The sequence below is a fragment of the Scyliorhinus torazame genome, chromosome 16, assembly GCF_047496885.1.
Source record: "Scyliorhinus torazame isolate Kashiwa2021f chromosome 16, sScyTor2.1, whole genome shotgun sequence".
Lineage (NCBI taxonomy): Eukaryota > Metazoa > Chordata > Chondrichthyes > Carcharhiniformes > Scyliorhinidae > Scyliorhinus > Scyliorhinus torazame.
In genome coordinates this window covers 51,936,863-51,950,366 of record NC_092722.1, presented here as the reverse complement: position 1 = coordinate 51,950,366, position 13,504 = coordinate 51,936,863, and the positions used below count along the sequence as shown (strand labels likewise).

Here is a 13,504-nt window from a genome sequence, read left to right as displayed (position 1 = left end):
ATCCGCTCGCCATTGTCAGTCGCTGCTTTCTCCAGCTCCTTAATGGTCGCCTCTTGGGCTTCCAGTTTCACCTCTGCTCTGCCCAGGGCATGCTTGCACCTCCGCCAGCGCCTTGGCCATTGCCGCCTGCACTGCGGCCTCTGTGTCTGCCCTAGCCTCTGCCTTGTTTTCCTGCTGATGTTCCCTCAGCGCCTCAGCAAAGGCTGCCTTCCGCTTCCGGTTCCCCTCCGGCCAAGGGGGAAAATTCTGCCCAATTCTTTTTGTTGCGGCAAACCTTCCATTCCACCGCTTCATGCGCTGATTAGCTCATCTGAACGGGCTCGCACATTGCCCGTCTGCTTTTAGTGCCCCTTTTCCCTCTGCTTTGGCTCCCTTCTGGCATTTTTTCCCCCTTTTTTTTCCTCCCCTCCCTTTTCATTTTTCCCTTCCTTTGCCCCGTCTTTTACCCCCCTTTTTCTTTTCCCCTCCCTTCTCTCCTTTACCACTTTTTAAAAATAAAATTCTTTCAAGAGAATTTGTTTTTTTTTAATTGAAAAAAAAAGTGAAAAAATGTCTTTCTCTTTAAAAGTTTTCTTTTCAGAGTTTTGTTTTTGCAAAAGGGGAAGTTCTTTTTTCTTTTCCCTCGCTCACCCAGGGTCAAGCGAGAGAGAGAGAGAGAGAGAGGCTTCTGGCCGGGAGTCCCTCTTTGTTCCTGCCTCGTGGTGGTCGCCGCCGGGGGTGGGGAGGGGGGGGGGGTGGGTGTCGTCCGTCCTTCCTGCTGGCTCGGTCCCTGCTTTGGTCCGGAGGCAGCCGCTCGTCCTGCCCTGCGCTCTGCTGCCATGCGTGTGGGGCGCGGGGGTGGGGGAGGGGGCCCGCCGGATTGCTCCGCTCCCGAGCACCGAGTTCTCCTGCTCTAATGTCCTGCTCTAATGAGCTTTGGAGTCCGGGTTTTTCTTCATCCTCACTCTCTTGTTGGGGGGGAGGGGGGGGCGGGGGGGGCGGGCGGGCGGGGGGGGGCCCAAACGGGGTGAATTTGCGCGCTTGGCTGCAAGTTCTCGGCGAGGAGCGGGACGCAACTTTGTTCCCCTCCAGGAGCTCCTCTACCCCGCGGACCGGCTTCTCTTGCCCCGCTCCGCGGAAGCCGTATCTTAGATTCATTGTTAACAAATATTTTTAAACATCAAAAGTGCCAAGTTGATATTTAAAAAGTGACTTCTCAATTTGGAAGGTGGCACATATTGATAGTTGGGCATAGGCTGCATTTGTTTTTTGACCATTAATTTAAATTAAACCTCTTCTGCATGGTCGAAAGAGGTTGCAGGATGTGGCAACATAGGTGAACACAGGGTGCCAATGCAGTACATCAACATTGAATGGATTAGGAGAGAAGACTGCGTCAATCAAATAGTGGTGGTTACATGACTGGAGTTCTTGGTTTTGAATATCTGATTCGAATGGGAAGAGAAGACCGAGGGACGGGATTAAGATCCTGAGAATCAAATCTGTCATATCAAATACTACTCACTCATCAGACTTAGCCTGATGGACCTAAAACTGGCACCCCAGTTCCCCAAGACATCAAACTAGAAATTCTCAAGCTTCTGTTTAAATCCTTCTATGGCCTCATTCCTTTCTGTTACTCTCTCCGGGCTGGCAACTCTCTCCCCAACCCCTCCCCCATCCCTCCGCCCCCTACCCCCCCATTCTAGTTACCAGACTTCAGCTTCTTAGGTATCCCATGAACTTTTGGCCCACAATTGGTCACCATGCCTTCAATCTCCTCGGTCAACTCTCTGGAACGGCCTCTCTAAACTGCTGCCTCTTCACTCTCCTCTCCTCCTTTGAGCATGTGTTTGGTCACCTGACGCTCCCCCTCCACTCCCTTCTCACCCCCTCCCTTCTAACCCCCCCCCCCCCCCCACCAACCCCTCCTCACCCCCACTCTGGTCTGCTCACCATTTTCCTTTATTAAAAATGCCTTCTTGGGATACGAACAGCAGGAGTATTGTTCTTGCTGTCCTGAGGGCATATAGTTCAACTACATCATGTGGAACAGAGTCACCAGCAGAACAATCCAAGAGGCTTCATGATCATTTTCTGATTCCAGGCTATCAATTACCACATTTATTCTGTTTAGCTTCAGAACTAAATCAGTACAGGCTGGTAAAGCTGGAGGTTAGGAAACTGAGGCATTTTGGTGCCTGCACTCGTGGAAAAGTGTAATTCCAACAGGATAAATTTACATTATTAATATGAAGCTCATAAGTGCATAATGGAAAGCTTTGACAGGAAATATGAGCAAACATATAACTTATAATACATATTAACAATAGATGACTGCCCCTGAGTTACAAGTCAATAACTGGATAAATATCAAATTAAAAATCTAAAGTAACAAAACTTCAATATCGTAGTTAACTCACATCCTTAATTCACTCCTATTTTTTTTATCCTGTAACATATTAAAGTAATGTTCATATTGTAGCAGGTAAAGAAATTTCACACAAATAATTAATGAATAGGTAAATAATATCATACTGGATTATTTCTGCTTCTGAATTGGTGCTTTGTCCATTCCATTGAAGTGCAGCAATTTGATTTAATTGCGCTGATGTCTGATTAGGTTTTGTGTCTTGAGTTCTTTCAATAGAAAAGACAAAAGCAGCAGGAACTAATTGTGAAAAAATAAATAATTTTAAAGCAGTACTCCCAGTAATGATACTTACTTCAGCCAAAGCTGTACGCAACATGATCAATTGCCCTTTTAACAACCATCTGTGCTATTGCAAAGTTGCATTTGCAAAGATATTAACTGTTGATGAGCATTTCCTTCAGAGGTTACCCCTGGTGCAGCCAGCACACCAGCAAATGTCTGTGAGCTGCTTGGGTTGTTGGTTCAGATTCAGTGTCTGAATCAAATCTCCCCTGAAGCAAGTTTGAAATTAAAACAGAATTAATCCGTGCAGCAACTGATCAAACTTCAATTTATCATAATCTCAATACAGTTCATATCTAGTAAAAGATTAATGTAACAAATGCCTCATTATATCTACTAAGTGGAAATGGCTCCCCCAACCCCCACTCCATAAAGATATTGTGACACAAGGTGCACAAGGGCTGAAAATAGCATGGATGCATTCATTCATTTTAGAAATACAAAAGAAAAACCTTGGTGTCTTTCTGGGAGACTTCATCAACAGCACTGCACCCATCAATTCCTAAATGCCTTATGTAAAAGAGAAACCAATCAACACAGCCAGTATACACCCTCCCCCAAACTGTACAATGGGTGGGAGGTGAGACAGCAATACCATCCAACACACCACTCCACCCACCCGGCCTACCAACAGAGACATAACTGATCAAACACGCCAGTCTTCTATCCTGCAATGATACCCAAGCAGTATTGACATGGCCAACACACTTATTGTACATCTGTAGCAAAGATAGTTCAAAAACAACTTTACTTCACTGCAACACATGCTAATGCTCCAAAATTAAATGTATCGTCTGCGAATATTAGCTTTGGCCAGTGATGCATACTAATAAAACATATATATATATATATATATATATACATACACACAGATGTGCAGCCACGTAAAGGAAACAACTGAGAGAGACAACATAGATAAATATCTATAAGTCACTGTATCCCCATCAACACATGTCTTATATTAAAAGCTACATTCTTTACATAACAAAAACAAAATTGTCTGGCTCCTCTGATGGTTTAACAGGTAAAAGCAATATTTTATATGATACAACGCCATACAGAGACTCAGAGGCTAATTCCCAATATGGATTAGCTAATCTGAAGTATGCAGCAGTTTAGTTGTCACCGCTGACCTCAGGCCAAGGAAAGGGTGCATCCACCAGATTTCCCACTCTTGATTACCATGCACTGACCTCTACTGGAAAGTGGATGTGTATGGCTATTAATCAAGAGCAAGATCAGACTCGGCTGCAAGTCCTTCCACAGTCAAATATCCTAGGGTCTCCACAGTAATGGACAGTTAGGTACAAGAGAACGGTAGTCATACCTGAATAAGTGTCAGTGTTCCCATGGAATGGAGAGACTAGAAAGAAAATGCACGGATATGTCCAGTCATTAGGCAACAAGATGTCACTGCTGAGATATTAACGAGCACTTTTAAATGCTGAACTCCCATCCTATCTAACAAATTTTAACGTAGTAGCATCAGAGAAGCTAATTCTGAGCACATTACTCCACATTCTGAATAGATTCCAAATGAATATCATGTTATTCTTTCCTATGTTAATGTGCCCATGTATACAAGCAACACACATATGCCCTGATAGATATTTATAGTGGAATTGTGGGTGCATATAGGATCACCCACCGTTCATATATCTATATACCCGATTAGAAACAGAGGTTGCAGATGTTTTAGTTTTTTTTTACTAGCTTTGCCATGCTCTGAAATGAGATGGTTCTCTCTCGCTCGCAGAGTGTTGGCATGCTCGCTGATGTGTCACTCGCTGGAACAGCTCATTATTCTTAAAACTCCTTTCATTCGCCTCTGATCTGCATAGAACTCCCACTTGGCAATCCTGCTGCTTTCCCCTACCCCTGTTCGCAACCCCTGATCATAGCTTCAGATAATGAGACACACTCGGATCAATTTCCAGCTCGGTGGGGAGGGAATGTGAAGGGGTGCTATGCAAAAAGAGAGAGAAAACTTTTCAAACCAGGAGCCAGTGGCTACCTATAAAATAATGAAAACATATATATATATTTTAAAAACCTTCCATAATAATACTGATGGACTGATTTCGCGCTAGTTACCCAATGCTGGCTACTGTGTCGCTGAGCTTAGTTTGCGTTTAGCATCTTATTGCAATCATTTATGATTTATCCCCATTTCAATGTTATTCAACATTTTTTTAAGCTACTGTTAATAATGTTCCTTACAGTTCACCTGCCTATACTCACCCTCTTTCCCATTTAGAGGGCGTCGCATTAATCGGGTCGCTTTAAATACTTCAGTAGTTACATTTGGTATTTTAAACTGACCTGATTCATTGGAGTTCATCGCTTTTTTGTGAAGTATGTTGCTGCGTTTTCAGTGAAACTTGAGCAGGTTTCCATATTTTTTATATAGCTCCTCATATCCACCATAAATGACTACTGTAGGCATATAAATACTTTAATTATATTAAGTGTTGCGTTTTCGTCTGGTAATATAATAGAAATGTGCGGATATATAACTGCATAGCTCAGCATTAGGCGGGCATGCAAATGTGAATCTAAAGGCGTTTAGACTTTTCTATCACGGATATTCGCCCATAATACGAAATGTAAACAACTCGTGCATTTATTTAACATCTGTTTTGACTCAGTCCTTATGGAAGTAAAACGGTGCCCACTGTGTTAATGCAATCTCACATCAGACAGGTAAACGCAGTGCTATTATGGAGAAGATCCCCGCTCTGGTACGGTCGTTTTATCTTTGTTTTTAAATTATGTATTACCCCTTTTCTTTCGCATTGCCAATCTCTGGATTGGGGAGCCTTGCTGCCCGGGAAAGGTGCTGAAGTTGGCTGCCTCATGTCGGAGCTGTTCAATGTACGTGGTGCTGAACATGCCCCGTTCTGTCTGTGTGTGTGTGTGTGTGTGTGGATGTCTAGCGCTGCCCAGTGGATATGACAGCAATGTGGCTGTCCTTTCCTCCCGTTTCCTCCCAAGCCCCCCAACTACTTTCTCTAGTATTCGAACAAATAAATCGGATAAATGAATTAATTAGTACAGTTCCCTCCACCCCCTCTCAAAGATCAACAGAAAAATCTTCACAAGGTGCAAGCAATAAAAAAAAACAACCAAACCTCCCAGTTGTAAGTGGATTCATCAAACGCGATCTTACCACAAGCGCTTTAGCAACATGGTGAACACCGTTAGCATTCCCTTCTCACATAGCCGAGTCTTTGCGACCCAAAGAGGCAGACACCATGTTTGTCCCGCACAGTTTCAAAGAACAGTAAGATCCCATGTCAACAGCCTCGCAGCAGACGGCTGGTAGTCATTCTGAAAGCAATAATCCCCCAAACGCTGTTGCTGGTCTGCCCATTGCTTGAGAGTGGTGGAGGATCTCCCCCTCCTCCCCGCCCCTCCTCCACCTCCTCCAACCCTGGATGGAGTCTGTCCACACCGGCGAAAGAGGGTGCGAGAGAGGGAGAGAGAGAGAGAGAGCTGGAGAGGAGGAGAGAGAGATCAGGGCGAGGGAGAAGTGAGCTGGCAATGTTTTGGATCAGGTTCCACTCGCATGCTCTGCTCACAAGAGCCTCTCAATGTGAGGATGAGCAATCCAGGGACTGAGGGAAGAGCCTTGTCTGGCTCCAGCTGACGTCAGTTGAGCCCACCCCCCTTCATTAAAAAAAAGCCAAAGTGTCAACCCATACACACACACACATACACCGGATTAATGCTCAGCGCCACCATCGTCCCCATTAACCTATTGCTCGCCAAACTACTTTCAACTTCTGATCTGCTCACCACTGACCCCGCTCTACTGCTACATAACACCGCCGGAGAGAACAGCCCACACCACAGACTCAACCCAGCGCCCAGCCAATGTTAGGAGCTACGCAGAAAGTCCGTAACCTCGCCTCGCACCAATTACATTTAATTCTCAAACTTAGTATTTGTATTGCAATCTCTCTCTCCCTCCCCCCTCCCCCCCAGACCATAACCAGGCAATCTTCCAAGCGGGAACGATTGCAATGTACAGTACACAGAACATCATTCACCAGGGTTACCTGTACCAGCTCTGCCTCTCTCTCTCTCTACACGTCCCCACTGTTGGAACTGTTGAACATAACTGCGCCTGAGATTTGCAGAAATGGTCCCTGTTTTTTTGCTGTTGTTGTTGAGCGCTGTCGGTTGGACTGAAAGATAGGAATCGTGAATCGCTTAGATATTAGGAGTGATGGAATCCACGGCGGCGTGTAACAATGACTGCTGGATGCCCATTCAGTCGGGTTCATCTCAACTCTCCCCGCACCAGCGGAGAAAGGAAAAAACTAGTTGCCAGACCCAAGGCAAATATCCAGACCGTGCAAACAACATTAACCCTTCCCATCACCCAGCTGCAAACTTCATTCCATTGCACGGGTTTTTTTTGTGTTCCCTCTCTCTTGCTAAATCACAAGTGCCAAGCCGATGTCCTTAAACTCTGTTTGCCTTCCCCAGTAATCTGATGATTAACCCATTGTTGAACAGTGGAGTTGAGGGTGGGTGGGTGTGGGTGTGCGGTGATGGAGGAGGGGGGTGTAACCAGCCGGATTGTAATTGTGTTTGGTGTGACGGACAGGCAAAAGGGAGTTGGAATGATTGTAACCGAGACGATTGGCAAACCAGGAAGAATCTGGAATGGGTCAGCTACCCCACCCAGTGTCAGTTGTGACTGCTGTTTCCCGGGGTAAGAGACTGCGAGTTGATTTAAAGGCGGCAATTGGGTCTCCTTCTGCATTCCGTCTACACAATGCATTTACAAATATTAACTTCATCGGGGCTTCACACACACACAAACACACATCACTGTGAATGCTGAAGATTTTATATAACCCAGGCAGATTATTGCACAAGTGCCTTGCAGTCATACCTCATATTGGCCCTGGGAATGTTAATACACGGAGTGTGTACATTTTGGAAATCTGTCCAGCTCTTGAGGGCGCACGGTTCCTCCTTCGGTAGATCTGAGAGCCAATCGAACCGGCACCAAAACATCAACGACTTGGGCGCTGGAGATGTCAACTCGTTTCTGCCAGTGCGACCCAAGCGATTAATTACTGATGTGAGTTTCCCGGTTAAGCGGATCATTCTAATCTTCGGCTGAACCACATTCCGGGGAATTCTATTATAACCCCGCCCCCACGACACCGCACCACCGTTTAATGTACAGCCGCAAACTGGACTGTGTAGATGCAATTAATAGAAAGTGCAATTAGCAAAGCGACGTTTAAAATGACACACGGTTCGGTCAAATAACTCAATCGGTCACGTGATTTGTCCAACTGTTATGGGCCAGGGTTTAGAGAACCCCAAAGTGTATCATGGAGTTCACCTGAACCACAACTTACAATAGATTGTGGTATGGGGAGCACACGGCCCACTCTACAGGTGTGGTACAGAAGAAATGGAAAAGTATTTTTAAAGCAAAACAATGTTTATTCTATGAACTCAAGTTAAACTTTTTAAAACATACAGTGAACATCTTAGCAACCATTAATTCAAATACAACCCCAAAGAATACAACACTAAGTAACACTTTAAGCTTTCCTTTTAACATCCATAAGACTTCAAACACCTTTTACCAGATGCACATCAGGTTAAAGTCACTACTGTTATTAGTTTTAAAACACCAGGATCGATTTACAGTCTTTAGATTACAGAGAGAGACTCTAATACACCTTCTGGCTGTGACTGCAGCTATCCAGCTCTGAAAACGAAACTAAAACATACCCTGCAGCAAACAGCCTAAAACAAAAGTAAAACACTGACAGACAGCCCAGCTCCACCCACTCTCTGACATCACTGCAGTAATAAACACCCATTTCTTAAAGGTACTCTCACTACAGATACTTATATACACACCCATTTATAAACACCCATTTCTTAAAGGTACTCTCACATGACACCTCCCCCCAAGAAAAAAAAATAAACCATCAACTTCAAGAAAGATGGTTTGATTTTTCACCTTTTCACTATCCTTTATGAAATGCACACAGTAAATATACTTTATCGTTTCAAAAAGCAACACATGCAAACAGGTATAATAATATAGTCCTTTTTTTTTCATTTTTCTTCCGCCAACTGAAATCCTTCTCGATTAACAGTCTCTTTGAACAAGAAGGTCTCTGCATGATCTGTCCATTTCTCCATGCCTCAGCATTTCTCTTTAAAGTCAGATATTTTAGTTCAATCTGATCACAGAGTCCCTTGCAATTCTCCAACACAGGAGCATTGGTTATCACAGCTTTCAGGCAGTCAAATGCCTGTTGAAAGTCCGGTATTCATTGAAATTTTCAATGTTTCTTCAGCAAGACCAACAGTGGGGCAATCAGGCTGCAAAACATTTGCACAAATGTTCGATCAAATCCACTCATGGAAAGAAATTGCATTATTTCCCTTTGTCTCGAGGGTATTGAAAACTTTTCAATAACTGTTGGTTTCACATCCAGTGTGACCATTCGACCCTGTCCAATTGTATGGCCAAGAAAAGTGACTTGGGCTGTTCCAAATTCACTTTTCGCTAGGTTTACCACCAAGCCCACCTCCTGAAGTCAATCGAATAACTCCATCAGATGTTTTATATGTTCTTTCCACGTCTGGCTGAAAATTACCAGATTGTCGTTGTATACCGCACAATTGGGTAATTCCGAAACTACTTTGTTAGTTAACCGTTGAAATGTGGCTGGGGCATTTTTCATACCAAATGGCATAACTTTGAATTGGTACATACCATCTGGAGTCACAAAAGCTGAAATCTCCTTCGCCCTTTCGGATAAAGGTACCTGCCAGTAGTCTTTAAGTAAATCCAGTTTAGAAATAAAAGCCGATTGTCCCACCTTTTCAATGCAATCCTCCAAACATGGGATAGGATAAGAGTCCGTTCTTGTAACTGCATTAACCTTTCTATACTCCACACACAACCGTTGGGTACCGTCTGGTTTTGGTACCATCACTATGGGTGAGCTCCATTGGCAGCAACCCACTTCAATTATGTAATTTTTAAGCATATTCTCACTCTCTTTGTTAATCTGTGCCAATTTTAAAGGGTTAAGTCTGATGGATGTTGTTTGATTGGAACAGCATTTCCAACATCTACATCATGTATAGCCATTTTAGTGCTTCCCAAGTTATCTCCACAAATATGCCCATGTGATATCAATAACTCTTTCAGGTAAGTCCGTTTTTCCTCTGGAAGGTAAATCAACAATTTATCCCAATTTTTAAGAACATCCTCATTTTCCAATTTAATTTGGTATAGTATGTCAAATTTACAGTCATCTGGATTTGGTTTGTCACTTTGAGTCAGAATCATTAAAACCTCCTCCTTTTTCTCTCTTTCCCTTTCAAAGTACCTCTTAGGCATATTCACATGACACAATCGGTGAGTTTTCCTTCTATATGGTCTTTTTTACCACATAATTCACCTTACTTAATTTCCTTTCAATCTGATAAGGTCCACAAAACCTTGCTTTTAAAGGTTCACCTACCACTGGTAACAACACTAAAACTTTATCTCCACTGGCAAAACTACGAACTTTGGATTTCTTGTCCGCTACCCGTTTGATCACATTTTGTGCAACTTTTAAATGCTGTCTAGCCAATTCACCTGCTCTATTTAATCGTTCCCTAAAATTTGACACCTAATCCAGTCATGTAATTTCCGATTTCTCACTCGCCAATTTTTCCTCAATCAATTAAAGTGGTCCTCTCACCTCATGACCAAAAATTAGGACTGAATTTGGTTGACTCATTAGGTGCATCCCTAATTGCAAACAGTATGAATGGAATTCCTTTATCCCAATCCTCTGGATATCCTTGACAATAAGCCCTCAATATTGTCTTTAATGTCTGATGCCACCTTTCTAATGCTCCCTGTGATTCTGGATGGTACGCAGTTGATTTAAATAGTTTTATTCCTAAGCTATCCATAACTTCTTTGAATAACTTTGAGGTAAAATTTGATCCTTGATCCGATTGTATTTCTGTTGGTAGTCCATATCTAGTAAAGAATTTAAGTAACTCCTCCACAATCTTTTTAGCTGTAATATTATGTACTGGAATGGCCTCTGGAAATCTAGTAGACACATCCATTATAGTCAAAAGATATTGATTCCCACCTTTTGTTTTAGGAAGCGGTCCTACACAATCAATTAGGACCCTTGTAAAAGGTTCCTCAAATGTTGGAATGGGTATCGAGGGCACTGGTTTTATCACTTCTTGAGGTTTCCCTATCACTTGACATGTGTGACATGATTTACAAAATTTAACTACATCTTTATGTAGTCCAGGCCAATAAAAATGTTTCTGGATTTCAGCTTGAGTTTTCCTTATTCCCAAATGACCTCCCACTGGTACCTCATGTGCAACTCGCAACACTTCCTTTCTATACCCTACCGGCAATACTACTTGATGAACTTCTGCCCACTTTTCATCCGCCTGCATATGTAAAGGTCTCCATTTTCTCATCAAGACATCACTTTTACGGTAATAACACTCTGGTATACACTCAGATTCCTCTTCCGTGTATGCTTTCTGATACATCCGTTTTATTTCTACATCTTTTTGTTGTAACTCCGCCAATTTTCCTGAACTAAAAATATACGCCTCATCCTCCACCTGTTCTTGTTTTTTTTTCAACCATCTGGTCAAAAATCGTTTCTGACAATTGCACTTCAACGTCATCTTCACTGTTTGATTTCTCCTCTTGTTTAAACCTGTGACTTTGCGACCTTTTCACTACACAATCTGGAAAAATCCCAGGATATTCATCCTTCAACACTTCAGTTGTCTGATTTTCTACTGGTTTATCAACCACAGTAGGCATCACTCCCACCTGCAATCCAGCTATATCGTTATCCAAGATAAACTTAATTCCTGGACAAGATAGTTTCTCTATTACTCCTATTACCAATTCACCACTCTTCACTGGACTTTCCAACCTTACCTTATATAATTGAACACGACTCCTCTCACCCTGAATTCCACATATTACCACCTTTTCTAGCAATATTCTTCCCAGACTACATAACTCCTCATCTCTTATCATTAAAGATTGACTAGCTCCCGTATCTCTTAAAATTGTGACCTCTTTACCTACTCCTCCTGATACACATGAGTAAACTTTACCCACACAAGTACATTCTTTAAAGAGATCTGGCACCTTCTTATCAATCACCTCTTGATCAAGCTGTGCAATCTTTTGCACCTCCTTTGCTTCACTTGGGCTTTCCTTTATCACTTTAACAAACCCCACTGTCTTATCCTGTTTTACCACATCAGCCTCCCAGTGCTTTTCTTCAACCACCAACACTGTGACTTTACATGGCCTAGTTTATTACAGTGAAAACATTTGAAACTTTTCATGTCTCTTCCACCCTCCTGGATTTATTTTTTAATCTGAGGTACACTCTCCTCATTATCTCCCATCAGATCACCTTTACCTTTACCACTTGAGTATTTCTCATGTCCCCAGTTTCTATCCCTCACAGGCTGAAACTGATGTCGGAAACCAAGCTTTGATTTATGAACTAATTAACAATCGTCTGCCATTTCTGCTGCTAATCTCGCAGTTTTAACCCTCTGCTCTTCCACATAAATTCTCACTACATCAGGAATTGAATTTTTAAACTCCTCCAAAAGTATAATTTCTCTGAGAGATTCATATGTTTGGTCTATTTTCAAAGCCCTTATCCACCTATCAAAATTACTCTGTTTGGTCCTTTCAAACTCCATGTATGTTTGACCAGTTTATTTCCTTAAATTTCTAAACCTTTGTCTGTAGGCTTCAGGCACTAGTTCATATGCACCTAAGATGAATTTTTTCACCTCCTCATACGGCCCAGATACCTCCTCCGGTAGTGATGCAAACACTTCACTAGCCCTACCTAACTTAAAGGTTCTCTCACTACAGATACTTATATACACACCCATTGATAAACACCCATTTCTTAAAGGTACTCTCACATGACAACAGTAAAATATTGTAATTACAATGCTCCTTGACAAAGACTCAAAATGTTAACTCCATTCTCTCTCCACAGATGCTGCCAAACCTGCTGAGATTTTCCAGCATTTTCTGTTTGAATCAGTAATACCCACATGTCCTGTGACCATTTCATTTGTTCAGCTACCTTCTCAAGTGAAATGAAAAAGGCTTCCACTTCCTTCTTGTCAAACCTTGGCAATGCTTGGACATATTTAAATAGATTCCCACCAAGCCTTTGACTTTGACGCTCTTTCTCACTATCCTCATCACTATCATCCAACTGTATTTTTCCCTTTATTTCTGCCAATTTTAACTGACTGTCATGTTTCATGGCCATTTTCCGAAGTTCAAACTCTCTCTCTTTATCTTTTTCCCTGATCTGTATCTCCCAGGGCTAAATCGCTGGCTTTGAAAGCAGACCAAGGCAGGCCAGCAGCACGGTTCAATTCCCACACCAGCCTCCCCGAACAGGTGCCGGAATGTGTCGACTAGGGGCTTTTCACAGTAACTTCATTTGAAGCGATTTTCATTTCATTTCATTTCTTTTTGTTCGGTTAGGTCTATTCTTTCTGTTTTCCTTTCTTCTCTCTCTTATTCCTCTGTCTCTTTCTCTTTCTTTTTCCTCCCTCTCTCTTTCGTATTCAAGCTGCTTTAATTCTTTCTCATGTTCCATTTGTTTAATTTGTAACTGAATTTTTGCCATTTCCAATGAATCAAACTGTATCTCACGCAACTTTAATTGCTTAGCCACTGCCATAATTACCTCATCTTTTCGCATTTTGTCAGGT

General features: G+C 42.5%; 1 protein-coding gene across 1 annotated transcript in view; it reads right to left on the bottom strand.

Moving 5' to 3' along the window:
- The window catches only part of ajap1 (adherens junctions associated protein 1), a 430,540-nt gene extending 424,267 nt beyond the window's left edge, over nt 1–6,273 (bottom strand). The window contains exon 1 of the mRNA XM_072478480.1: nt 5,865–6,273. Coding sequence (XP_072334581.1) covers nt 5,865–5,902 — 38 coding nt within the window. The 5' untranslated portion in view covers nt 5,903–6,273. The remainder of the gene's footprint in view (nt 1–5,864) is intronic.
- Between the last annotated feature and the right edge of the window lie 7,231 nt (nt 6,274–13,504).